At 45.3% G+C, this 26,482-nt stretch overlaps 1 protein-coding gene across 1 annotated transcript in view; it reads right to left on the reverse strand.

Annotated features, from left to right (window-relative positions):
- PTGFRN (prostaglandin F2 receptor inhibitor) overlaps positions 1 to 26,482 on the reverse strand; it is an 84,869-nt gene that overhangs the window by 47,858 nt on the left and 10,529 nt on the right. The window contains exons 2-3 of the mRNA XM_022583966.3: positions 6,463 to 6,831; positions 3,459 to 3,872 (exon numbers count right to left, since the gene is read on the reverse strand). Of these exons, the coding sequence (XP_022439674.1) occupies positions 3,459 to 3,872; positions 6,463 to 6,831 (783 nt within the window). The remainder of the gene's footprint in view (positions 1 to 3,458; positions 3,873 to 6,462; positions 6,832 to 26,482) is intronic.

A 26,482-nucleotide genomic window follows, 5' to 3' on the forward strand; every position in this document is an offset into this window, starting at 1 on the left:
GTTTCAGGCCAAGTTCAACATCTGCCTTGATGATGACAGAAAATGAGGTGGGCATAGTATTAGAAGAAGGAATTTGGAGTCTAATTTCTCACCTCCGCCCACCTTCTTCCAAATTCCTCCTCCTCCTTCAACCTTTAAACGAGCCAAAAATAATAAGAGATATCTTTTGAGAGGAGTCAGTATGGAAACTGCTACCCTGAGCCTGTGCTGCGGTTTGAACCTCCCCACGTACAAACCGTGGTCAGGGATCCCAGAATACTGCCAGAGTCCCTCTGTGCCGGCCACCACTACTGGTGGTAAAAGGCGGCTCAGGAAGGAGCCAGCTGAGGAAAGAAGAAGTGGGCAATATGCAGCTGTGGACAGTATGCATGGAGAAGACTTGCGTTTAGAAATACTGGCAGAAACATCTCTTTAGCAGTATAGTTCACTTTCTAATTTTTTTTCCCTGCAAGTGGCTAAAAATCTTGTCACATCACTAAGCATAGTTGTCACATGTTCTATGGGATTGGAGGGTTCACTGCTGGGACAGGATGAAGCACGGTGAAGGGAAAAAAAGAATCAGTTCTAAGGACTCGTAATGCAAGAGGGGACCTCAGACTAAGCCTGGAGTGATGCAGGCTTTCTCCTACTGGATATAACTGAACCTATAAATTAGACACCAACATCTGCATCAACCGGACCACTCCTAATATAGGGGGGTTTACTGCCACCTACATGACCTACAGCCCCACCATCTAAGTAGCTTTGTGCCATTTATCATAACAATGCCATAAGAATACTTAAGAAGCTAGCTATGGACAACATCCGTAGCAGCACTATTTACAATAGCCAAGATATGGAAGCAACCTAAGTGTCCATCAACAGATGAATGATTAAAGAAGATGTGGTACATATATACAATGGATTATTACTCAGCCATAAAAAAGAATGAAATAATGCCATTTGCAACAAAACCTGTAGGGTATTACCCTTAGTGAAGTAAGTCAGACAGAAAAAGACAAATACTGCATGTTTTCACTTATATGTGGAATCTAAAAGATGAAATAAACAAATCAATATAACAGAACAAAAACAGACTCACAGATACAGAGAACAAATTAGTGGTTACCAGTGGAGAGAGGGGGAGGGGGTGGGGCAAGATAGAGGAAGGGGATCAAGAGGTACAACTACTAAGTATAAAATAAATAAGATACAGGATGTAGTACACAGCACGGGAAATATAGCCAATGTTTTATAACTTTAATGGAGTAAAATCTATAAAACTATTGAATCACTATGTTGTACACTTGAAACTAACATAATATTGTAAATCAACTACACTTTAATTTTTAAAAAAAAGCTAGCTATGGAGAATGCAGGTGCTGAAAATGAGAGAAAGACCATCACTCTAGTGTGGTGCTTCTTAACCTGGGGTCCACAAAGAGAATTTAAGGAATCTGTGACATGGACGGGAAAAACAAATTGTCTTTGTTTTACTAACCTCTACGTGAAATATAGCAGCTCCTCTCATTATGAAACTAAGCAACAAACCAGTGTAGTATTATCTGTCCCTGGGACCTTGTTCCCAATAGAAATCACAGATATTTTCACATCACTTTACAATTGTTGCAGATATCTTAAAATATCATTTATATTCATCACGTATCAGAAATTACAGTAGTTGCTAGGCCTGCCACTATATCTTATTATTTAATGAAATAATAAAACACTATATTATTATATAACAAATTTGTCTTAAAATATTTTGATTACTATTCAATGTAATTGTTTTCCTTTGTCATCCTCCACATGGATTTTATGAATTAAAACATACTAACTCTGAGAAAAGGTTTGTGAGCTTCAAAGGGCTGTCAAAGACGCCCATGGCACAAAAAGCTACGAACCCTCAGGCTCAGGTGAGAGCCAGATGCTACTGCCTGCCTAATAGACTCAGGGTGTTCAAGTCTTATAACTATACTCTGGGTTTTGTGGCTTGTTTGAAATGAAAAAAAAAAAAAATACCTTTACAACTGAAATTCTTGTATGAAAAGATAATTCGCTGCCAAGCTGAAATTCTTAACACTCCTGCCCCGTTAAAACAGTTGTTTGATGCAAGCTGAATATCCATGGTTTCTTAGGTCAGATTCCTGGCAGAACACTTCCGAAAAGGCAGGTGACCTGAATCCATCTGGAAAGTGATTTCTGCAGCCAGGAGAACCAAGACTGAGTGTGACCTGCAGCCCCTCTGGTCGGCAAGAGCACCTCCAACCTCACTGACGGCCACGGTCACTCAGTGGCCAGTCAGTGCTGCTTTTCCCAAATCCAGCTCCTGTGTTGTGGTGTAAACGCTGGGTAGAGTGCTCAGGACAATGCAGCTTGCAGAGGAAAAACACTCCCCGTGTGTATCGTTTCCTGCTTTCCTTCCAACCTCAGCAACAGAGCGACCACACACTCTTGTTTATAGTCAGGAAATGAGTCCAGCCAAGGTCTTCCCAGTTTACAAAACAGGAGGCAGCAGCAACAGCAGCAGAGTACTCTGAGATCTGGAGATGCCAGACTCTCCGCAAACCAAGTCTATCCAACCATCCACAGCAGTGACATCACCCTGAGATGGGCTCTTTACACTTTCTCTCTGCCAAGCCAGAAGCTCCGTGAGGCCTGGGAACGATCCTTAAGCATCTCTGACCCCAGAGCCCAGGACAGAACTGAGCACACAGTAGGTTCTCTACTGATGCCTGTTGGAAACTGAGTCAAAAATGGCCTGTTTTTCTTTCCTATTTGTTTTTCTTTTATTTTTATGGGTTTTCGAAAATGTATTTTGCATTTCCTTAATTACTTCTCTAGCAGGAGTAAGAAGGGTTTTGTTTGTTGTTTTTGAAAAGGCTGGTTCACAGATGACAAAAACTTCTTGCGTATAGACCCCAGGGCTGAATGCTTCTGGGGTATGTGGCATAGAGGACATAAAAAGAGGCCCAGCCCTAGGGAATCCCTCACCTACAAGGGGATGTCACATCTGAGGGGACCTGAAAGGCAGGTCTAGAGGACCCAAGTCAGACGAGAGGTTTGGGGATGAGCCAGACACGTCCCCAACAGCTGTGGGGAAGGGCAGATCCAGAGATTTAGGAAACACCAAACAAAATGAAGCCAAGGGAGCGGGCTGGGGGCAGCTCCACCCCAAAGCCCCTCTGACCACCAGGCCGGACCTCTCCTGGCACTTAAAAGGACTTAATCTTTCAGTCACAAAATTCTCATAGTATCTTATGCAACCTGCAGCTTCCCAGGGGTCTCGGCATTTGGCACAAAACACATGCATCCTCCCCAAACCATTAACACCACCCTACTCCCTCACCCGTCAACGCGAGGCCTCCCAGGAGGAGCAGAAATCTTGTCAGAGAAGAAAAAGGCTCCCGGCCGAGTTCTTTACACCACATTGCCCTGAATAATATATAGTCTAAAACATGCAATTTCCAGAAACTCACCTGTTGGCTGGATCACCACGGTGGCCACATCCACGGCTTTTTCTTGAATTTCTTGCCAGTTACCCTGCTCTCCGATCCACTCGCTGACGATGCACCTGTAGGAACCCTGGTCGGAGGCCAGGGCCCGGGACACGGAGAGGCGGTACCCGTCGCTCCCCACGGTGTCCAGGCGCACGTCCCCGCTGCGGTAGCGCTGCTCGTAGCCGGGGCCGGGCCGCAACCTGCCCTCGTGGGTCAGGGAGAGGATGCTCCGACGGGCGGGGCCGCGCCACACCTCCCAAAGCAGCGCCAGGTGCGTGTGCAGCGGCGACGCGGTGGAGGCCGAGCAGCGCAGCTCGAAGGGCTCGCCCTCGCGCAAGCTGGGTCCCAGGGAGGGCTGCGGGCCGGCGGCCACGCGCAGAGCATCCGGCAGCACTGCAGGGAGAAAGCGGAGCCGTCAGCACACCGCCACCCCAGCCACTGCGCAAGTGCCCAGCACCATCCGGGGCTTGCGACACAATTTCCTCCTCCCCTCCCCTGTTCTAAAGCCCAGATGGGCACGGCTGCCCATTGCGCTTCATCTATGATCTCAACTTTCTGACTTGAAAAAAGAGGAGACACTAATAAGACCCCTGGCTAGAACTAGGCGGTGCACATTCCCTTTTGGGAGCTGTGCCTTGGAGTTCTACTTCTGCCACCTTTAGGCAAGTCACTTTACCCCTCCGTGCCTCGTTTCCCTCAACTCTGAAAAGGGATGACAACGAGACCTATCTCCGGAAGCTAACTGGGAATTAAACCAGTTATAAGGGAAGGCGCCCAGGACGGTGCCTGGCACTCAGCAGTCACAATCAAATAACCAGCCACTACTGTCCAACACTCCCTTGTTAGGACACAGGCTGGAGTAGAGAACCTGGGGGATCTTCTAGGAGTTAAGGCAGTGTAATCCACAAAGCACAAAAGCACAGGAGAGCTTCCTGTGCCTTGAGGCCTGGGGAATGTCTAAGAATGACTAGGGTGAGCAGAGGGTATCTGTAGGGTAGGAACCCATCCAGGAAAACTGACGCCTCAGCTATTTAACTATTAGGACCCACTGGGGAAAAGCTGGGCTCTTCCACAGTCTAGAAAAAAGGGGCCGGAGATCAGGGAAGTGTCGGCGACTGCTCTTGAGGAAGGGAAGCCACACGTGAAGTAACCATCGAGGAGGCCCCTACCAAAGGGCAGGGACAACCTCTCAGGCTTGCCTACGGGCTGGCTGAGAGAATCCCCAAACACCACTGGGCATCATCTCCTTGGGTTTTCCTGACATCCCACACTCAGAAACGAATTCAGTGTCCTTGAGAAGGGACTACTCTAAATAACAGAAAAAAACCTGCTACATGTTTAGAAAGACACATCACAAAGACCTATCTCTATTGCAAATGAATATAATGACCTTCTACTATACACATCAGTCTGTGAGTCCAGCTAACATGACTCAGTTCCCGAGACCAGTTATCCCTGAGGCCATGGATATATAGTTTGAAGACCCATGAAGCTGAAGGCCAGAGAGACACTAGACCACGCATGGCAGCCACGAGAGGCACTTGGCCATCCATCTGCTTTCCTGACCCCAGGAAAGCCTCTTCTTACTCCTGCCTTTCAAAGACTGGAGAACAAACAGAAAGATACTGGGCAGTGGGGGCGGAGGGGTAGGTTCCCCCCTGCTGCCTCCAACTCCTCAAGATGAGAATTACACATGGAGACGAGGGTGCATCTGACCTAGTGGAGGTGTACCGTGTGTGTGATGACTACAAAAGCAATGCATTATTTAACTCCAACGCAAGAATGTCTTATGGGACTTTTTTCTCAAAAACATATTTGGATTTTGTAGAGGAATGAGAAGAGGTAATGGAAGAGGTAGATTGGACATTTTAATACCTGCATAATGGGCATGGCTGTTTTATTCCCTCATGAGTCTAATGGGGGAACAGTATCTGGACAATATGGTAGCAGTCCATAAATCATTACAGAAGGAATGAATGGCTGAATCAACTCCTATCTTTATATATCATCGTGTACATCTTCTACTTTCCTGATGATTAATTACACTACTACTCTGATATAATTCTTTTTGGAACAAGGCAGGATACACATAAATGCATACTTAAGTCATAATAATAACAACACTAATAATGTTTCTATTTTAGCCCCAAATTAAAATTGTTTGCTCTTGCCCATTTACTAATTAGCTGTGTGATTTTAGGCAAGTCATTAACCTATGCTCTTCCATTTCCTCATGTGTAAATTAGGGAAATACCCTGCCCTCTCTTCTTCATTGGGTTGAGAATTGAATGTGTGAGTTAATCAAACAGAACTTGGAAAATGAGAAAACAAACAAACCCAAACATTCCAGATACATAAGGTGTGATTACTTGCACAGCCAGGCCAATAAGGTTGCAGTGACCACATCATTCTTTCTCCACATATGACCCCTACAACTTCTAAATCCTGAAGGGTACAAAGAAAGACATGAGCTTTTAAGTATCTGTTAGTCCCATAAACCTGAACATCAGTGTCATCATGACCGTCACCTTCTCGTCCCTAACCTGACTGAGTGTTTACTATGGCATTGCTCTGAGGCTTTACATGTCCTAACTCACCTTGACCTTTACGGAAGGTTTTCCAGAGGAGGAAGCTGAGGCATGGGACATGCCCACGGCCACAGAGCTGACAAGTGGGAGAGCGAGCCATGGGACTTACTGAGCGCAGGCAACCTGGCTCACAGCTGGAGTCGCCATCACATACCACTCTGCCTCAACTCACCAGCCACGGGAGGGCTCACAATCATAACGGAGTGAAGAGAAAGGGCCCTCAGAGGCCACCTGGCCCATCCTCTGCCTTTAATCAGGTAAGACATTATTCCTCCATCGGACAGAGGTGGGAGCAGAGACCCAGAGGACTTAAGTTTCTGGCACAGTCCCGCACAGCTGAGTGGCAAAGGAAAGTCCGGTCCCCCAGCGCAGCAACACCCCCCGTGAGGATGTACCTTTGACTTGCACTGTATCCTCATAGTTGCCCTGGACGGTGGCATCCGTGCTGGGGGTGGAACACTTGTAGTGGCCTTGGTCTGAGGGCTGGACGTTCTTTATGTGCAGTTCCACGGCGTCGTTGGCCGTCCGCCGCAGCACGATGTCACCCCTCTGCAGGCGCTCACGGTACAGCTGGGCGGGGAAGCCCACCTCCCAAGTGCTGGCGAGCTCCACGAAGCTGCTGCCCGAGGCCAAGAAGCTCCAGTCAAAGTTCTGCTCGCTGGGGCCGTCGTAGTCGCTGACGTTGCAGGGGATGACCAGTTCAGTGCCCACCACCCGCACCAGACTCCCCGCGGGGACCCTCACCACACGCCCTCGACAAAGAGCTGCAACAACAAGAGGTGAAAGGCAGGGCTTGAATCCAATAAGGTCTTCCCAGTATAAATGTGGTAAAACTGTGGGCGCTCCGGCTCCCAGGCACATGGTGGAAACATGACATCGACCAGCTGGGGAAATGTGACACTGACCGGCGTGCTGCCAGTGTCTATGCAGAAGAAGGCTGAGCCCACCCCAAGGACCTCAAGCCAGGAATACCCCCCCTGCGGTGAGTACCTCTCATGCAACAGTCTCCTAGGATATCCAGGGAGGAAGAGAAGCACTAAAAGTAGGCTAACCATGAACTTGAATAGCTTTCTCCCTCCTGTTACTATTTAACCTACTGTGATCACTCAACATGAGGCAGAAATACTTTAGGTTTTGTGTGAAAGAAAAGGACACAGCTAATCAAGTATTTACATTTCTTCCCACCCAATGTCAACATTCTTCCCTAGAGACCACCCCCTGGGGGCTCCTGAGACCTGATTTACAATGATGGCTGCCAATTTTTAAATCCTAGAGCAGCCTGCTGATAAAATGATTTAACTCTGGTTATCTGACATTGCCTATAAATTAATTTTAAAATATGACGACTCTACCAAGTATTAATTTTCTATTTTCTGGCTCATTTCCTTCTCTCTACTCTTCACCCTGATCTAAATTCAGAAAGAGGATAGGGAAGCACAAAGGGAGACAGTGCCTGCTCTGGCTGGTTGCTGGGCGTTGGTAGGAATGCAGCAGCTTACTGGGGATGAGAGGCCTGGTGGACAAAGCCAAGAGTTCACCGGCATTCCCTGCCCCAAGTGCAGACCTCACAGGCCTCTGGGACGGCCCTTAGGGACCGTCACCTGTGTGTCCTTTAAGATCGCTTCTTTGGGGGTGGGATAGGGAGGGTGGGAGAGAAGGAGACGCAAGAGGGAAGAGATATGGGAACATATGTATATGTATAACTGATTCACTTTGTTATGAAGCAGAAACTAACACTCCATTGTAAAGCAATTATACTCCAATAAAGATGTAAAAAAAAAAGAGAGAGAGATTGCTTCTTTGCAATGAACTTCAGCACATTTTTTTGCAGTGCGTTTATTACCTGTGTTAGCATTTCAATTCAGACCAAGTGAACTTGCACGGCTCTTTCCTGATGTTCTATGAATAGGTATAGCATTAAGAGATACAGGAGAAAGCATGGGCTCTGAAATCAAGGAGACAAGTTTAAACTGAGAGACCTCTCTTAGCTTTGGCTTCCTCCACTATAAAATGAGGAAAGAAGGATTCACTGAGTTGATGAAATAAAATGGCTAGCTGAGACTCTGCCATGTAGTAAGAGCTCGATAATATGGAACTTCTATTATTTATTTTCAGTTCTGTGTTTCTGTCATTTGTTATGGGTTGAATTGTGTCTCCCTACCACCACCCCCCACGTTCAAATGCTGAAGTCCTAGCCCCCAGCACCTCAGAATGTGATCTTATTTGGGAATAGGGTTGTTGCAGATGTAATTAGCTAAACCATAATGAGGTCATACTGGAGTAGGGTGGGCCCCTAATCCAACGACCAGTATCCTTAAAAGGGGAGAAATTTGGACAGAGACAAGCACTCAGGGAGAGTGCCATGTGAATATCAAGACAGAGATTGGGATGATATGTCTATGATCTAAGGAATGCCCTGCACTCCCAGTCCCAGGAATGCACACTGGGGCTGAAACAAGGTCAGAGTCCTCCTTGCTCATTTTTGCTGAAGCTGCTCAGGAAGACACTTTCACCTCCTTTGGAATCAGGGTACTACAGAGCTGCTTTGCTCTGAAGCTGCATGTGGGCAGCCCTCCTGACCAGGTGAGGAAGCCATCTACAGCAGAAGAGACCCAGGTCAACAGTGGGACCAAAGAGGCACCGAGAATGTGCCCTCGTGACTAGATGGCATCATCTGAGCCACTAGGTCTGCCATACCTTCTAAATCATTCCACATGCACACACACATACACACAAACACATACGCACACGTGCGCGCACACACACACACATACACGCACACACACATACACGCACACGTCTTCCCCTGGACATTTCAATTCCTTGCAATTCCACTCACACCCACTTATATTCCTTAGGCTAATTTCTGTCACTGGAAACTCAGGGCACTGAAATAATACCCAGCAAGCAGTGAGGTCATCATCACCACATTTCACAAAGGAAACAGGCCATCCTTTTTACATTTAATTTCAGAGATGACTGGATAATTCTGACTCTCCCAGAGAGACACTTCAGAAGGAAGCTTCAGGACTTCCCTGGTGGTGCAGTGGATAAGACTCCACGCTCCCAATGCAGGGGGCCAGGGTTCGATCCCTGGCCAGGGAACTAGATCCCACATGCATGCTGCAACTAAGAGTTCACATGACACAACTAAGGAGCCCGTGTGCTGCAACTAAGACCTGGTGCAACCTAATAAATAAATAAATAAATAGTTTTTAAAAAAAAAAAAGAAGAAGAAGGAAGCTTCATGGTGGAGACCCGTAAGAGGGAGCACAGCCTAACGCTTATCCTCCTTGAGCCCAGTTTCCATCTGTGAAATGGAGACACACCCTTAGGGCTGTGTAAGGATTAATTGAGCCACAGAGCACTCACAACAGTGCCCTGCACGCAGTAAGGGTCTGCGGTTACCTGCTTTGCAGGCCGCCTCTAGAATAAACCTGATCACAATCTTCACTTTGCTTCCTTGACAGGTTTACAAAGGAATTTCCTAACATGTAAACCTTTGCAATTTCTAGCCCTTGTCAAGAAGTTCAGCAGGGTTAACAACCGGCTCAACGGGGCCCTTCGGCATGAGGCTACCTTCCTTGTAAGGTGTCTGTCTTTATTCTTAGTGAGTGGAGCTCAGCAAACTGAGCCAGCTGCTTGTGTCAGCTCTCCAGTCCTGCTTCCACAGAGTCACCCAAATCATCTTTTTAACGCACAAATCGTATGTCACTTCACTGGTCAGAAGTATCTCATGGTTCCTCATCACCTACAGGATACACTCTATCTTCCAGACCCCCCACTGCGATGCCCCTGGTTCATGCCACCTTCCATCTCACCTGAATTACTGCAACAGCCTCCCAACTGGCTGCCTGCCTTCCCTCTGCTCTTGCCCTCCACTCTCAACACAGCCAAGCCATCTTTTAAAAACTTAAGTGTATTACATCCTTACTCTGCTCAAAGCTTTCCAATCACTCCCCATGTCACTCAGATAAAAGCCAAGTCCTCACAGAGGCCACCAAGACCTCACAGGACCTGGCCCTCTTTTCTTCTCCAAGCTCCTCCCTCCACTGCACTCCAGCCATGCTTTCCTCCTAAGACTCTCGAGCAGACAGACCTATTCCAACCTAGGGCTTCTGCACATTTTCTCGGTCCGGAGCACTCTCAGACGTAAACCCCACTCCATCACCAGCTTCACATTTCATTCTAGTGTCGCCTTATTAGTGAGGCCTTTCTTGACCACTTAAAATTGTACACACCCACCCTCATTCTTGCCAAATTTTCTTCTTATCACTTACCACTAATATTCTTTATGTGTATCCATATAGTTTTACTATTATTTATTATCTGCCTTCTCCCACCAGGATGCAAGGTCTAAATGAGCAGTGATTTTTATCTGTTTTGTTCACTGCGGAATGCCAGTGCCTGCCTAGAACTGGGCCTGGTACGTAGTAGTTGTTCAATAAATACTTGCTAAATAAATGAACGAATAGAAGACACACAAGATCCTTCATAGTCTGGTCCATGGCTACCATTCCAGCTTCATCAGCTACCATTCTCCCAGCCCTTAGTCCTTAGACTTCAACAAAACAAATGGCCCTTCAGTCTCTGGAAATGCCATGCTCTCTTGGGCCTCACAGCCTGTGCTTCTGTGCTTCCTTCATCTGGAATGCCCTCCCAGCAATCTCTCAGTCTCTTGCAAGAAGCAGCTCCAGCACCACCTCCTGTGGGAAGGCTTCCCCATCTCCCCTGGGGTCACTTAGGCACTCCTGCCTCAACTCAACCTGCAGAAGTACCTTCGACTCAGGCTATGTTACAGTGCTTCTGGAAAAAGCCAAGCAGATAGGAACAGATGCTTGAAAGATCAAATTCTAATCTAAAAAATATATAAACCCGAGCAGCGTCGTACATGCAGAACTGGGATGTCCCCTCATCTGTGCAAAGCAAGATTTTGAAGTTTAGTTAACAGAATTTCAATTTGCTACCAGCAGTCTGCTATTTAGCACATATTTCCTTTAATATTGTTAAATAACAGCTAATAATATTTAAAAAATAAACACAACTTGTAAAACATAGAGCATATGGCTCTTTCCAAATCAAAAAGAAAATCTGCAAAGCCACACATTACCAATTTTAGTTGAAACCTCTTGTAACAGTTGACCAAGGGGAAAAAACAAAATTGTCCTCTGGTTTTCCAAATTCTACCAGTATTTCAAATGAAGAGTCCCGAACACTTTGGCACCTGAACTGTGTTAGGTTAGCTTTCTATAAAAATGTCTTTACTAAGAAACAATTTACATTTGTTTTCGGGGGTCAATATAAGAAACCATTATATGAAAAGCATTTCTTTATTAGTTTTAAAAGGACTATTGAGGCAACTATTGTGTTGTTCAATGACGCAAGAATCCATATGATAAAAGTCTCTTAAAATTTAGTACCAGAAAAAAATACCAGTTGGTGGACCATTGTGTGTTCTTTCCCCAGCAAACAAGAACTATGTAGGCGTCTCTCGCCACTCAGGTCAGTAACCACAACCCAAGTACCTTTGATACTCAACACAAATTAGGGTACCTTAAGAGCACATTTTGTGCAGTATATTAAGGCTCTGATGTTAAACCTCTCTCTCATAATCCCAATTACTAAGTGGCCCAGCACCACATCACCATGCCCTGGTGATGCCCAGACCCTCTTAGATAGGTCTCAGAACCCTGCACTGCTTCCTAATTCCTGTTTTTAAAATTTCTGCCTAAAACCTACCAAAACAAAATAAAACAAAGAACACACAAACAACCCTGAATACAACTGTTACTGCTTCATCATCTCTTTTACCCGTATTCCAACTTCCAAGTCCTGTTTTCCCCAACATATATACAATTCATGTGTCCTTTTGTACCTTAGCTTCAAGGAAGTCTAGTACGAAATATGATGGTGAAATATGGAAACCATTCACAATCTAAATTTCTAATAATTATCTCTCTCCTCTACCTCTACACCTTCCTGTGCCTCTCTGCCACCCTTGTACTTTTGATTTCTTTACCCTTAGTTTAAGGTTTATTGCATGTATGTGTGTATTTCACTGTAAATTGCCTCAAATATGTTTTTTGGGAGAAGGGGAGATAAGTGGGGTATAAATTTCAAAAGACTAATAATGGAGATGAGACACTTTCTGCTATGATGGACTAGCTTGTATCAGATCAACTCCCTGCTCCCTGCCCCCACCCCAGAACAACTACAAAAGATGGACAAAACACAAGAAACAGATCATTGAATGCACTGGTGATCAATCCAGGTATCCAGGACTAAGGGGCCAAGATCACAGAAACACCCCAAGGTGGGCCTGACAACATGCACTGCTTTTTCTCTTCAAATATTTGCCAATTTTAAGTTGTGCAGTAAAAGGTAGTAGTTCAGAACTGCCAATGCCTCATGGGGCCAAGAAGACAGCAACTGAAGTTCAGGGCCATTAAGAAAGTCATAGTCTAAAACAAGCAAACAAACACAAAAAGAAAGTCATAGTCTGAGGTGGGGGGAGTTGGTGGGGGAAGATTGGTAAGTGTCCGAGAAGTTAAACAGAAAATAAATATTAAGAGGCTAAGAGGTTAAGCAAATTTTTCGACCATCTCACAGTACTGGGGAAACAAAAATTGGAATTCCGAGTTTACAAAAGACGGCGGACTATAGTAAACACCCCAGACTGAATTACAGCCCTGGAAAGGACTATGCCTTTGGAGTAAGAGCAAAGCTGAAGAAACAACCAGCTCTCAAGAATACTGAAATCTTGTCTCAAAACATCTCAATTCCTCACTGGATTACAGTGAGCTTCTCTTACTGTATTAGCCTACTAGAAAGAAAAATAAAAAACTAAAACGTAAATCTCCTTGTGAAGAAGATAACATCACACAGAGCCTCTACAATTTTTCAATATTCAATCAAAACCTACCAGACATTCCGTACAACAGCACCAAATGACTGAAAACAAAAGACAACAAACCAGACAATAGAAACAGATGCACAGGGATCCAGATATTGGTGTTATCAGACGTGGACTTTAAAATAACTATGATTAATTTATTAAAGAAATAGACAACAGGATTTCACTTCTTAACTTTATTAAAATAATCAGATTAAAATCCTAGAACTAAAAAAAAAATCTAAAATTAAGAACTCAATAAATGGGTTTGATATCAGATTAGATGCAACATTAGTCAGTATAAGATATCCAAACTGAAGCACAGGGTGTAAAAAAGATGAAAAATGCAGAAAAGAGTCTAAGAGACACATGAGAGACAGTAAAAAGGTCAAACGTGTGTAACAGAGTCCCAGGATGAGAAGGAATATGATAGAATTAGAATTAATTTCTGAAGATATAATGGTTAAGGTATTTCTTAAACCGACAAAAGACATCATGCCACAGATTCAAGAAGTACTATATAGCTAAAGCAGCACAAATACAAAGAAAACCACACCTAGGTGCATCATTGTGAAACTGCTGAAAGGCACGGAAGGGAGCAACAATTCAACGATACCTGAATTTCAATAGAAACACTGTTCATAAGACAATGGAATGACATCTTTTTTAAAAAATATTTATTTAATTTATTTATTTACTCGGTTGTGCCGGGTCTTAGTTGCAGCAGGTGGGCTCCTCAGTTGAGGCATGCGGGCTTCTTAGTTGTGGCATGCAAACTCTTAGTTGCGGCATGCACGTGGGATCTAGTTCCCTGACCAGGGATCAAACCCGGGCCCCCTGCACTGGGAGCGGGGAGTCTTAACCACTGCACCACCAGGGAAGTCCCTGGAATGACATCTTTAAAGCGATGAAAGAAAGTAAATACCAACAGAGAATTCTACACAGAAAAGATATCGTTAACAAAGGAAGGCAAAATCAATATGCTTTCAATCAACTCTCAACCAGGGAAAGAGAATTAATAAAAAGAAATGCTAACGAAATACCAAAATGATATACTAAAGGGAGTTCTTCAAATAGGAGGAAGATGACCCCAGATGGAATCATGGAAATGTAGGGAGGCATAAAGAGCAACAGAAAGGGTAACTGTGTGGGTAAATCTACTGAATGGTGACTATGTAATACAATATTAGTAATGTCTTCTGGAATTGAAAACATATGCATAATTAAAACATATGACAACAACAGCACAAAAAGCAAGGGAAAGGGTGAAATAAGTGGAGCCTAAATGTTTTCTAAGGTCTTGCATTTGATAAAAGGATCATCAGTAGACACTAATAAGTCGACAATGTATGTTCTAAGCTTCTAGAATAACCATAAAAATGAAAGAGTGGATAACAAACTAATGAGAGGGGGATAATAAAAAATACTTGATTAATCAAAGAACCTGTAATTTCAGCTAAAATCATATAAGCTTTTCTCAAGTATTTACTTTGTAATGTGTTCACTTTGATTCATCATCAAATTTCTCTCCACAACGCTAGGATAGAGTAAGAGGAGGAATAGTAACATACTGCATCTCTCTTATATGCCAGACCACCCCTATCACAGAACCAAGGAAACTGAGACTCAGAGAAGTTAAACAACTTGCTGAAGGTCATAACAGCTATGAAGTGAGGGACTCAACCCAGGTTTATCTGGCCCATGCACTGCACTGTCAAGGCAAAGATGGGCTGGGCTGGTTTTGTCTTCAACTGCATTGTTGATACTACCATGTTCTGTTGATCTTGTCTTTGCTCTGAGTAGGAAGAAGCAACGGCTTGAAATTCCCTATAAAATACTTCCAATTCTCCACGGGCTATGTGAACCAGATAGGTAACAAAGTAACCAAAATGAGTTACTAAGGGAAGAAATATATATTCTTGGCATGAACTAGAGGAGAGAAATCCCGTTTTTAGAGAAACGGGATTGTTAAAAATAACTTCCAGTTTCTTCAAAAAATTTTTTCTGATAGACTGCCTTCATTATTTTAAGTGATACTAACTCTACATCTCACACTTTCATGTTCAAAAAAGGTGAAGAGAACTTCATTCTAAAAACATATGGGAAGGACTTTTGGAAGCCCACCTCTCTGACTTTTCAGCGGTGCAGTTAATTAACATGCAAGAGGTAATTGTTTCCAGATTCCTATTTGCCTACCTCTGAAGTACTCCAGAAAATAATTAAATGTCTTCAACTTTCTTCCATCATGTAGAATGGATGGAGATAGGCAAGAAAAGTCGGGCAAGTTTTTCAGTGCAATTATTCCTGCAATGTTTATTTCAACAAGCACTATTGGCAACCATGAGCAATCATTAAGAGAGACAAGCTAATGAAGATGAAACTGTATTTATCCACCCTCTTCCACCCCCTTATGATATCCATGGGAAATAGATTTTATTTCCTGGGTTATCATCAATATTATTCTAAATCAAGGCCTGTAGAGTACAGCAGATCTGCAAAGGATTTTTGCAATTGTGCCTATTATTGCTCAAATTTTATCACCTCACCGAGCTGCCTAGAAGCAAACAATCTGATTTTACAAACGGAGCCATTTGTAAGATAAGTATTGTAAGTTACCGAATCCAGTAGAACAGGTAGAACAGAAATACCGAAACCGAAGAGCTTGTGGTATTTCACTCTGCCTTGTAAAATGACAGCTAAATCCCCCTTCTCCAGTCCTTACAAGGCCTTTAAGAGAGACCAGGGGCCTATGGATTTCTATACCAAGTTCCCAGTCCACACGTGATTTAGAAGTGAATACACAAGAAGGTTAAACCTGTAAACTCTCACAGAGCCTTTATTGCAGTATCTGACTTAACGAATGCAAAACCTTTGTCTCTGCTGGACTGCCACTGAGAGGTCTGGCAGGAAGGGATCATGCCGGCTTTCATCTAGACAGTCCCTAAGTGATGAAAATGCAGCAATGTACACATTAAACAAGTTACAGCCAGCGGAGAATGTTAATGAAGTCACATATGGCAGTACTTCAAAATCCCATCCAAACGCCAATAAGGTTCTACTAGAGCGGGCCTTAGAATCATTTTTTAAAAAAAGGTTCAGCTAAGACCTCAGAGAGATAAACTAGACAAATGCAGTATGACTCATTTAACAAACAACTACTGAGTAAGAAGCCCTCGTGCTGGATGATATGTGAGAGAGGAAGGTAAATCAGCCTTGGACCTTCTTTTAAGGGACTTATGGCATGTTGAGTCATAAGGGGCACGTGAAAACTCTAACAAGAGGAAAGATATAGTAGCCAAAAAGAGGTACTAGCAAGTGCTGTGGGGTTCCTCAGAAAGTGAGGGTGCGTCCCTCCAAAGGGATTAGTGAAAAGCTTCATGCAGTGTCAACATTTAAATTGGGCCTTTGAAAAATGGCTGGGGAGTAGGGGTTGGGCAGGGGACACCGCGAGGAAGATGATCAGAGTTAAAGGGAGGAGCATAAGCAAAGGCCTAGGCGGGGACATGTGGGGAGTGGTGAAGAGTAGGGCGAGCGGAGCAGTGCAGTTTAGAGCAGGCTGGAGTGGACACACACACGCGTGGTCAGTCGGGAGCCCTCTATGAGATGATGGGGCCGGGGGTTGGGGGAAAGGTTGGTACAAGAATCAAAAGAAGAGCAAGGGCAGGGAGTCCCTGGTGGCGCAGTGGTTGAGAGTCCGCCTGCCGATGCAGGGGACTTGGGTTCGTGTCCCGGTCCGGGAAGATCCCACATGCCTCGGAGCGGCTGGGCCCGTGAGCCAGGGCCGCTGAGCCTGCGCGTCCGGCGCCTGTGCTCTGCAACGGGAGAGGCCACAACAGTGAGAGGCCCGCGTACGGCAAAAAAAAAAAAGAAAGAAAAGAGCAAGGGCAGGAACGGAAAGGCAGCAGCTCTAAGAGCCATGCTGGAAGAAGAATCCATTGATAGACCCGAGATGAGAGACATGCCAAGGGAAGCTGAGCGCTGCCAAGGAAACACAGAGGAGAAAAGTAGTCAGTGAGATTCAGACAAGCTGAAAGGTCCGCCAGGTATGGAAACCCCCCAGTCCAAAGCTATCTGAGCCCCAGATAAATGTGGAGTCACATGCTTGGAGAGGAGATCTGGTGAAGATACGGGAGATGTGGAGGTCCGTGGGGTCACCGGGGGACAGAGTACAGAGAAGAGGGAAAGGGACAAAATCATAGTGAGCTCCTATTATTTAAGACACAAGCAGAAGAAAAAAGGCAAAAAGGAATAGTAGCCAGTTAGGAAGAAAACCAGAAACGGCTTATGTCTTGGAATGCAAGAATTCCAAGAAGGAAAGGCTGTAGTGATACCAACTGTTTTACTTAAGGACATACCCATTTACTTGCTCCTGGGAGGCTGCAAGCTCCTGAGGCAAGCCCTGGTTCCTATACTACCTGCACCCTGCACAATATCTAGAGTAGAATCCTATTATGCTTCAGTTTGGAAAAAATGAGCAACCATGTCAAACCTGCAGAACAGTCAAGGCAGACAGGTGCTGTGAAAAGACTTCTGCACTGATGACCACGCAACCACTGGTAACCTCCACAGAAGCGCATTTGCAGTAATGTGGTATGGGACTTGGAGTGTAACAGCCAGGAGAAAGGAATAATCAAGATGTAAGTAAGAGAGCGTACAACCATGAAAAGACCCCAAAGCAGGCAAGAGGAGATGAAGGGCACAAGTGGGCAGTTTATCCTGGAAAGTCAGCCAGTTGGTTCCTCTCAGCACCTTCTAGGCACTGCGGACATTCGGCCAAGAGTCCCTGCTCAAAAGAAGCTTGTGTTCAAGTTAAGGGGAGAGTGGGGAAACAAGCCCAGAGCGCTGATAAATGCTATCAAGATAAAATAGGCCAACGTGCTGGTGACTGGGGATGGGGGAGGGCTGCTTTTAGCCAGCGTGGTCAGGAAAGACCCCTCTGAGCAGGTCACCTATGAGTTCAGACCAGAATGAGAAGGAGGCAGGGGTAGAACTCTGGGGTAAGACTGCTTCAGGCAGAGAGACCCGCAAATATAAAAGCACTAAGATGGAGCAAGCCTGGTGTTCAAGGGATAGAAGAAGAGATCAGTGTGACTGGATTATAACGAACGAGGGCGCAGAGGCCTTGGACTCTGGTTGAAATAGGAAGCACATAAAATTAGGGAATGATAGAGCCTGCTTTATTGTAGAAAGCCCTCTGGTTGCTGTGTGGAAGACGGATTACTGTGGGACCAATTTGGAAGCAAGGACACCAGAATGGAAGAAGTTACGGCAGACCAAGCAAAAGATGACGGACGTTTGGCCTCAGCTTGTAGTGGTGGTGATTCTCAGGAGTAGTCAGATCCAGGATATATTTTGGATATAAAATGAAAAGACACACTGCCATTTTGAATGTGGAAAGTGAGGAACACAGGAACTGGTATGATACAGGCTCTGGCTTGAGCACCTGGGTGCACAGTGAAGCCACTAACTGAGAGGGGAACGTAACTGACAGGAAGGAATTTGTATCAGGCAAGGCTAGAGTTTTCTTCCAGCCCTTTGAAGTCTGAGATGCCTGCTGGACATGTGAGTGGGGGTACAGTGGAGTAGGCAGTAAATTTATGTGTCTGGCGCTTGGGGGGAGGTCCAAGCAGAGACATTCATTGGGGAGTCATCAGCACATAAATGGTATTCAAAGCCACAAGTGGCATGGGATCACATAGGGACAGAGTGTATACATGCAAAGGAAAAAAGAGCCAAAGGTGGAGCCCTTACCTTTTTCAGAATTTAGGTTTAAAGGATGGGTAAAAATATAGCAAGGTTTTGAGGCAAAAAGCTTGAGGAACCTTAGGTTGGTCTCCAGTGTCTCAGTGAAGTAGCAGAGAGGGGTTTAGATCCTGGAGATTGTGGACAAGGTTTAGAATAAGAATTAGAAGGAATATAGTGGAAAACCATCACAAAACTAACACAAGGTTCACTGAGGCAGTAAAGACACCCTAACCGGTAGGAAACTCAGGTGGGCAGGTTGTAGGATTTTCCCCAGCAAGATGATAAAGCTCAGACTTAGAGACTACGGTTGGTGTGGGTTACTCAACTACAATATAAGGACTGGCAAAGAAACGCGACAGAGGGTCCTTAGGATGTTAACAAGCTCACTGCTGGCATGCTGACCACCAGGATGAGAGCCCAGGAAGTGAAAGTGGCTTCGGAAAAAAGGTCAGGGGGATCACAGTGGGGATGAAGAATAGGTTCAACACATACAAGGGAATCTGAAAGGAGGAAGGCAAAGCACTTGTGGTCACACAGGGAAATATCAGAGTTGACAATCAAAAGGTGATAAAAAATTTTTTTAATTTTTAAGAATTTTTAAAAAATTAAAAAAATAAGTTAAAAAAAGTTAAGAAAAATTAAAAATTTAAAAATTTAAAAACATTTTTTAAAAGTAAAAAAATTTAAAATATAAATAAATATTTTAAAAATAATAATAAAAATTAAAATATAAAAATATAAAAAATTTAAAAAACTAAAAAAAAAGGTGAAAGAGTTCAGAGTGATGACATGGTCCAGGTGTGGCCATTAAATCTCACAAAGTGTGTTATTTTCTCAGGAGCTAAGATGACCATAGAAGGCACTTCCTGAGTCCTTGCTGACCTAAGCTGGCTGCAGAAACACAAGGAAGGGACAATATGACTAACAGACCATGGGGGTGAAGAAGGGAGGTACAGAGATCTAAACCTTGCTCTCACTTAACATTTACACGACAGTTTCTGGCTCTGGTCTGCAGTCATTCATATCTGCAAATCTTCTTTTAGCCTTCATACCAGGAGAGGAGGGAGAGTAAGCACCTGTTTCCCCAGGTCAAACAGGACCTTGGTGATAGAAGGCTTCGTGCTCCATGGGAACTGACAGGCTCTTCAGTCAATGCAACTTTCCTTAGCTTTTGCTGCTGAGATAACCATGCCCTCTGGCACTACAGACAGGAAAGGCAAGGAAGACAGGAGATGCAACTGAGGAACACAGCTGCAAGTCACTTCTTAAAGACTGGATCATTAACTAAGTGAACTTCTTACCACTGAAGCACTAGATCACCTAACCAGGATGTCGCTCCAGTTCCATGGCCTTTGAGAGATCCCAGGAGGCCAGTCATGCCAAATCCTTAATTCCAAATTATGAAATTGTGCAGGTTTGTATTGAGTCAACATGGCTAAGTTGGAACTACACTTCCTGGAAACCTTCTCCCTGTGCAGTTCTGGGTTAGAGTTGGACAAAAGAGACGTTAAGTGTGTGTGAGATTTGGGAGGTGCAAAGGAAGCAACAGCCATTATGCTCTGGTGGTCGTCAGGGTTCAAGGCAGCAAGAGACAGATGCACAGGTGTTGGTGGGCTCCAGTTTGCTCTAGCTCTTCTTTCTGCTCTGGGTTTCTTCCCAAATGCTATCTTTACTGACCAACTTGGCTCCAAGACCACCAGATGCTTGACTGAAAACTCATAGGTGGTAGCTATAAATAGGCAACTACCCTTACACAGACTCTTATACCAGACCCCCCCCAAGTCCCGTGTGCCCCACTCGCAGTCCCACTCTGCCTGGCTTCCCGATTCCTCTGCCGGAAACAGCCTGTCCACCCCCACTAGTGCTTCGGGGGGATGACTAGTGGCTTTTCCTTGATCCCTTTTCAGACCTTCATTTCCCCAGCTCCTCCCAAAATTGTGTAGTCTAATTCCTCTACTAAATGGCTTATTCCATAATATTCACAGTGGCTCTGCTCCTCTGATGGAACACTGATACATAAGCCAAGTACGGAGCAGAAAGCTTCGCCCTCAAGGACTCAGTAACTGACAAAACCCACCTTACATTTATAGCATGGCTTTAGAACTTTCAAATCCTGTTCACATGATTTAATACTCAACCTTGAGAGGATTAAATAAGGAAACTGAGGTTCCGAGAAGTTAGGTGACCAAAGAACAACACAAAGACGCAAAAGCCACTTCGAGCCAATCTGTACCGGTGGGTAACCAAAATAACTCAACAAAACATGAAATGATTCAAACAATTCTCTGTCCAAGGATCAGAGACAGAAAAAGCTGAGGCAAGATCTAGCCACAAGGATTATTTTAGAGTGTTCTATAAAATTAACAGCTGCTAGAGGCCCCAGCACTGCCTAGCACCCCTCACTACTCAGCCATTTTCAATCCTCCCCATGTTTGAACAGGCCAGCAGAGTCTGCCAAGTTCTGTGTGAACACCTGGTCCTCCTTTCAGTCTAGGTTAAGGAGAATGGGAGCTTCACATGAGTTTAAACTTGCATCTGGGCATGAACGCACCTGAGCTGTTAGTAAAATTCTCCCCGACTCCTTCCCTTGAGGAACTTTGTCCTCTTTCCCCCAATTTTACTGTTTTCTATGCCCATTTTCTGTTCTTCCTTTGCCTTGTCCATCCTTTCTCCCCAACAAGGCCTTAAGCCTGCCCTTGATATTTACAGACACACTGCCAGATGTCATGGGTGGTACAGAGGTCTATGCCAGCTTCCCCAGTGAGGCCCAGTGAGGAGGACAGTTTGGTAGTTAGACTTGAACAAAAAAAGACTCTGAGTTCACATGCCCTTTAAGGAACAGACCCTTGACTCCATTGATCCAATATTTCATTCCTTCACTCAGCAGCTCTTTATAGCACACCTACTGGGTGCAGAACCACATCATCAGGTGAGTCGATGAGCCAACACCTAGCCAAGTGTCAGAGTTAAGGACGATGGAACAGCGTGGCAGCCTCATAGAAAAGTGGGGGGAGGGATAACTTAGGAGTCTGCGATTAACAGCTACGAACTACTATATATAAAACAGATAAACAACCGAGTCCTACTGTATAGCACAGGGAACTATAGTCAATATTTTGTAATAACTTATAATAAAGAATGTGAAAAAGTTATATATGTATAACTGAATCACTTTTCTGTACACCAGAAACTAACGCAACACTGTAAATTAACTATACTCCAATAGAAAAAGAAAAAAGAGGGCTTCCCTGGTGGTGCAGTGGTTGAGAGTCCGCCTGCCGATGCAGGGGACACGGGTTCGTGCCCCGGTCCGGGAAGATCCCACATGCCGCGGAGCGGCTGGGCCCGTGAGCCATGGCCGCTGACCCTGCGCGTCCGGAGCCTGTGCTGTGCAATGGGAGAGGCCACAACAGTGAGAGGCCCGCGTACCGCAAAAAAAAAAAAAAAGAAGAAAAGCTGGGAGGAGATGAGTCCTCCAACAATGAGAATCTTTTAAAATATTAAGTTAATAAATGACATGAGGGACTTAGGGAAGGCAGAACCAGAAAACATAGACATTCACTCAGGACATCAGGCTTAAACTCCTTTAGGTGACATTCCAGGCTCTTCACAATCTTACGACCTCTCTCCAGCCTCAACCCTTTCCCTCTGAAGCCCCTACGACTTAACCCTCCATTCCAGCCACCAAAAAGTTTTCTTCACACGCAAGCTTTTGTAAACAGGTGTATTTACTCACGCTCTTCCCTCTGCCTGAAACAAATAACCCGTGCTTTCTCTACCAGACAAAGCCTACCGACGGCTCAGACTTAATGAAGGCCATCTTGTGGAAACCTTTCCTGATCCGCCCCCAGCCCCAGCCTCCAGCCCCAAGCAGAGTTCAGAATGTGCCTACTGAGGGTCGACTCGGCATGGACACCGTGACCATCCCAGGCTCATTTGCCTGTCCGCCGCCCTCGCGGGACTGCGAGCTCCACGGCGGGGCAGAGGGCTCGCTGCTCATCACCACATTCCTAGCCCAGCAACATGCTTGCGGATGCAATGGCTGGGATCACTCCTATCTCAATGAACTTCTGCAAACTGGAATTTTAGAGCCAGAACTAATCTTTGGACCATCATCTAAGTGGGTTAACAGGAGTTACTTAAATCTCATTTGTATCAGAAATTGCCCCTCATTGATGAATTTTCAAAAAAGCTCTTCGATAAGCTCATCACAGAAAGTGAAAAGCATGCGGTTTGAGCAACCATAACGCACAGCATCATCAACCAAGAGACCAGTTCTCAGCACCCCAGGAAGTGATATCATCTCAATATTCCAAACCCCAAATTTTGCCACATCCATTTTATTGTCACTCTTTGGGGCTAGAGAAGCCAACAACTTGGGTGCTTTGGATCCTTACAAAAGTTTCCCAATCCAGACATAGCACTAAAGCCTAAAAAAAAATGCATATACAGGTAGAGAGGATACAAGTAGTGATACAAACAGGTATGGAGGATTGTGTCAGCTGTCCCACCTTTTCTGCAAGAGCACCTCTGTCTAAACTAGCCCAGAATGCTCTCCCTTTTCATTAAACTTTCAGCATTTTTTTTTTCTCACGATCCTTAGACGCTTCTGGGTTTTTTTGGGTTTTTTGTCTGTGCTGCGCAGCCTGCAGTATCTTAGTTCCCCGACCAGGGGTCGCACCTGTGCCCCCTGCAGTGGAAGCTGGACCGCCGGGGGATTCCCCTTAGACACTTCTTCGAGCCACCTCTTTTCCTGGGTATATGTCCTGCCTCCACATAGAGACTGGCAGCTACAGGAGTCGGGTCTGTGACTATGTCCTCATATGCCCGGAGCTCGAGACTAAAGCCTGGCACAGGGTAGTTAATAAGGAGTAGTTACGACCCAGGCCAACGGTGAGACAAGGCACACGCTGCAGGCAGCAGCCCCTGCCCCTTCCCGCAGACGTGGCCAGAGCTGGCCACTTAGGGGAACAGAGATGGCAAGAAGGCAGCCTGTGGTTTGGACTAACCCAGCCACCAGGCACGTGAAGCCTGCACTGGAACCGAAGAAGTACGCTTCCCCACGCTGTGAGCCACTGACACGAAGCCCAGGAAGGAGCAGATGCCAGTCGGGGATGGGAGAGGCTGTGACAACCCCACAAAGGGAGGAACGGGTGGAGGGGGTAGAGAGAGAACAGTGAGAACCATGAGTCGTTTGTCTTCCACACGAGCTGCCAAGGAGAAAATGGAGAAAATCACATGAGGAAGAATGAGGACTTTCTCATCCCTGCCTTTTCACGTGTGGACTCCATTTCTCCTCCCCTACCCCATCCCACCAACCTGTCTTAGAAATGAAGGCACCTGCCATTACTTCGGAAATACTACGGTAGTAACAGAAAAAGATAGTACGCACACAAACGAAAGACAGTGAGGACACACAGATAACCTCTGTCCCCTTTATGACTTAAGGCCCACAATACAGACTTTATATATGTATTTCATACATGCGTTGTATATGTCATATACATTATACATGTACACATGAGATATATAGGTGTTTTCTAAACACATCATTTAATCATTCAATAACTCAAAGTCCTAAGACACTGGGGTAAACAAAAACAGACCTGGCCCTGCTTTCATGGTGATTACAGTCTGGGGTGAGACAGACACTCAACCTAGTAAACAGAGCATTATAAATCGATGGCCATGCTCTGAAAGAATGGGTCCAGCGGGAGCCCAGGACAAAGGAACGGACACAGCTGTGTGCTTACTTTACAGGCAGCCTCCCCCCGGGTCAGAATGCGTGCTCACCTCTCCCAGGAAGTGAGGCTTGAACTGGGCTCCAAAGAATCAAACAAATTGAAGGAACTCCAAGACAATATATAAACACAAGAGGGGCAACGTGTACGCAGATCACATAGTTGTTTCTAAGGGCATGGAGTGAGGGATGCTTGGGAAGACATCAAGCGGAGTCATCGAAACTTAATTATGGGCTTCTTTACTCTGAGGTCCAAATGGTGTCAATGAACGCACTGGAGAGAACACAGAGCTTGCTTTACCATTGCCATTTCCGTAGGACCAAACATACCTTGCTGTGGGATAATTCCTGTTAGGCCTGTACAGGGGGGTACAACTGGGCAGTATATACCACCACGCTGCCTCTGTGACACCCCCGAGCTGTGGTAACAGAAGCACTGTCCCCAGTTCCTTACAAGCCGGGTTCAACACTAAGCTTTCTGGGACTCATATTGATGTTCGGAAAAAACTTGTTTGCGGAATAAACTGTTATTAAAGTGGGACTCTGATGAATAGACCACATGATTGCATAAACCTTGTTTCCACAGAAGAAATCCCCCATCCTTCCTCTAAAACTTATGCGTCTCTTATCTGGTGACAGTCTTTTGAAGAGATGCTCTGATAAACTACCTAAGGGGAACATCAGTAATGGTTTTGTGAGCCATTTTCCTCTTAACAAACAACCAAAAATAGGATTATGGCCTGACTTATCACCTTAATTTAGCAGGCTAGCTTCCTGTGGGCCCCAGCAGACCCCGCCAGCCTCACGCATGTGGGTTCTTAGCTTCTCTGTGGGTGCCGACAATGCTGCTGACAACTTTCAGGGTGATTCTGATCCCGTTCTTCCAACCTCCCTGACCCAGAGTTTAATATCCACACTCCCTGAGGTCTCTCTTACTGTTCCAGCTTAAGTCAGCTAATCCCCAAATGGAACACCATCCTGCGCACGCTGATTTACGCCCGCCTCTGAGAAACGGTGCCGGTCATTTTCCTACCTGAAACGCTTTTCCTGCCCTTGGCTCAAACAGCCTTCCAGACCCACGTGCTCCACGGAGCCTCACGATAAAGCAGCTCCCGGCCTGTTCTACCCCTATAATTCTGACAGCTCCATACGCACAGCTATCCCATAATGCATCCACTTAGATGTTTAAAAAAGCACCAACAATCCATCCTGCTGTTCAGTTGTAACTGGTTCGGTTTCCATTTTGGACTCCATTTCCTAATTCCTTTGTCATCTTTCACAGTGTCAGAAACATGGTAAAGGGTCTCTAAATGCTGCTGAAGTACTAAAAAATAAGGCCACAAGGAAAAGCAGGAACGTCATATATCAATAGCTGGGCACAATGTATTTATTCGCGACTGTGTTCACTTCGACCAACGTGACCGAGTGCCTGCCACGGTACTATGGTCTTAACTTGGAACATACTGTATGGATTTCCCAATCAAAGATGATGGACTATAATGCCTTCTAATAAATAAGAAAACATATGGATGTGCCAGCCTTCAGAAAATGGAAAAAATGAACAGCTGCGCCAAAAGTGGTTTGGTTTTGCTTTTTTTAAACTCCTCACTGCAGCATAAGCCAATAGCAGCACACTGGACAGACACCAGATCGGCTAACATTCTGTTCTGAGGACATCCTAGAGGGGCAGTGCATTTATAAAGCACTATCCACCCCTTTGCCCCCAGAATAGCATATGACAGCAAGCCACCTCAAATGCAGTGGAGAATTCACTCCCAGAGTGTTCTCGGTGAGCCCCCAAAAGACCCATGTCCAAGACATGGGTCAAAACCAGCATTCACAGGTGCACCTCAAAGTAGCCAGAGGGCTGGGTAGCAGCCGGCATGCAGTAAGGACTGAGCTCATAACACATAACCAACAGCGTGGAGGGTTCCAGAATGTTTCCTTTTCACTGTTAATGTATCCAACATCACTTGCGCCCTCCCCTTTCGGGCTAAGAGAATGAAAAGGAAGAAAGTCCCCAAATGCTAGAACACAT

This window comes from Delphinapterus leucas, chromosome 1 (genome assembly GCF_059928025.1).
Source record: "Delphinapterus leucas isolate spDelLeu-1000000601 "Yukka" chromosome 1, BTC_Dleu_Yukka2, whole genome shotgun sequence".
Classification (NCBI taxonomy): Eukaryota; Metazoa; Chordata; class Mammalia; order Artiodactyla; family Monodontidae; genus Delphinapterus; species Delphinapterus leucas.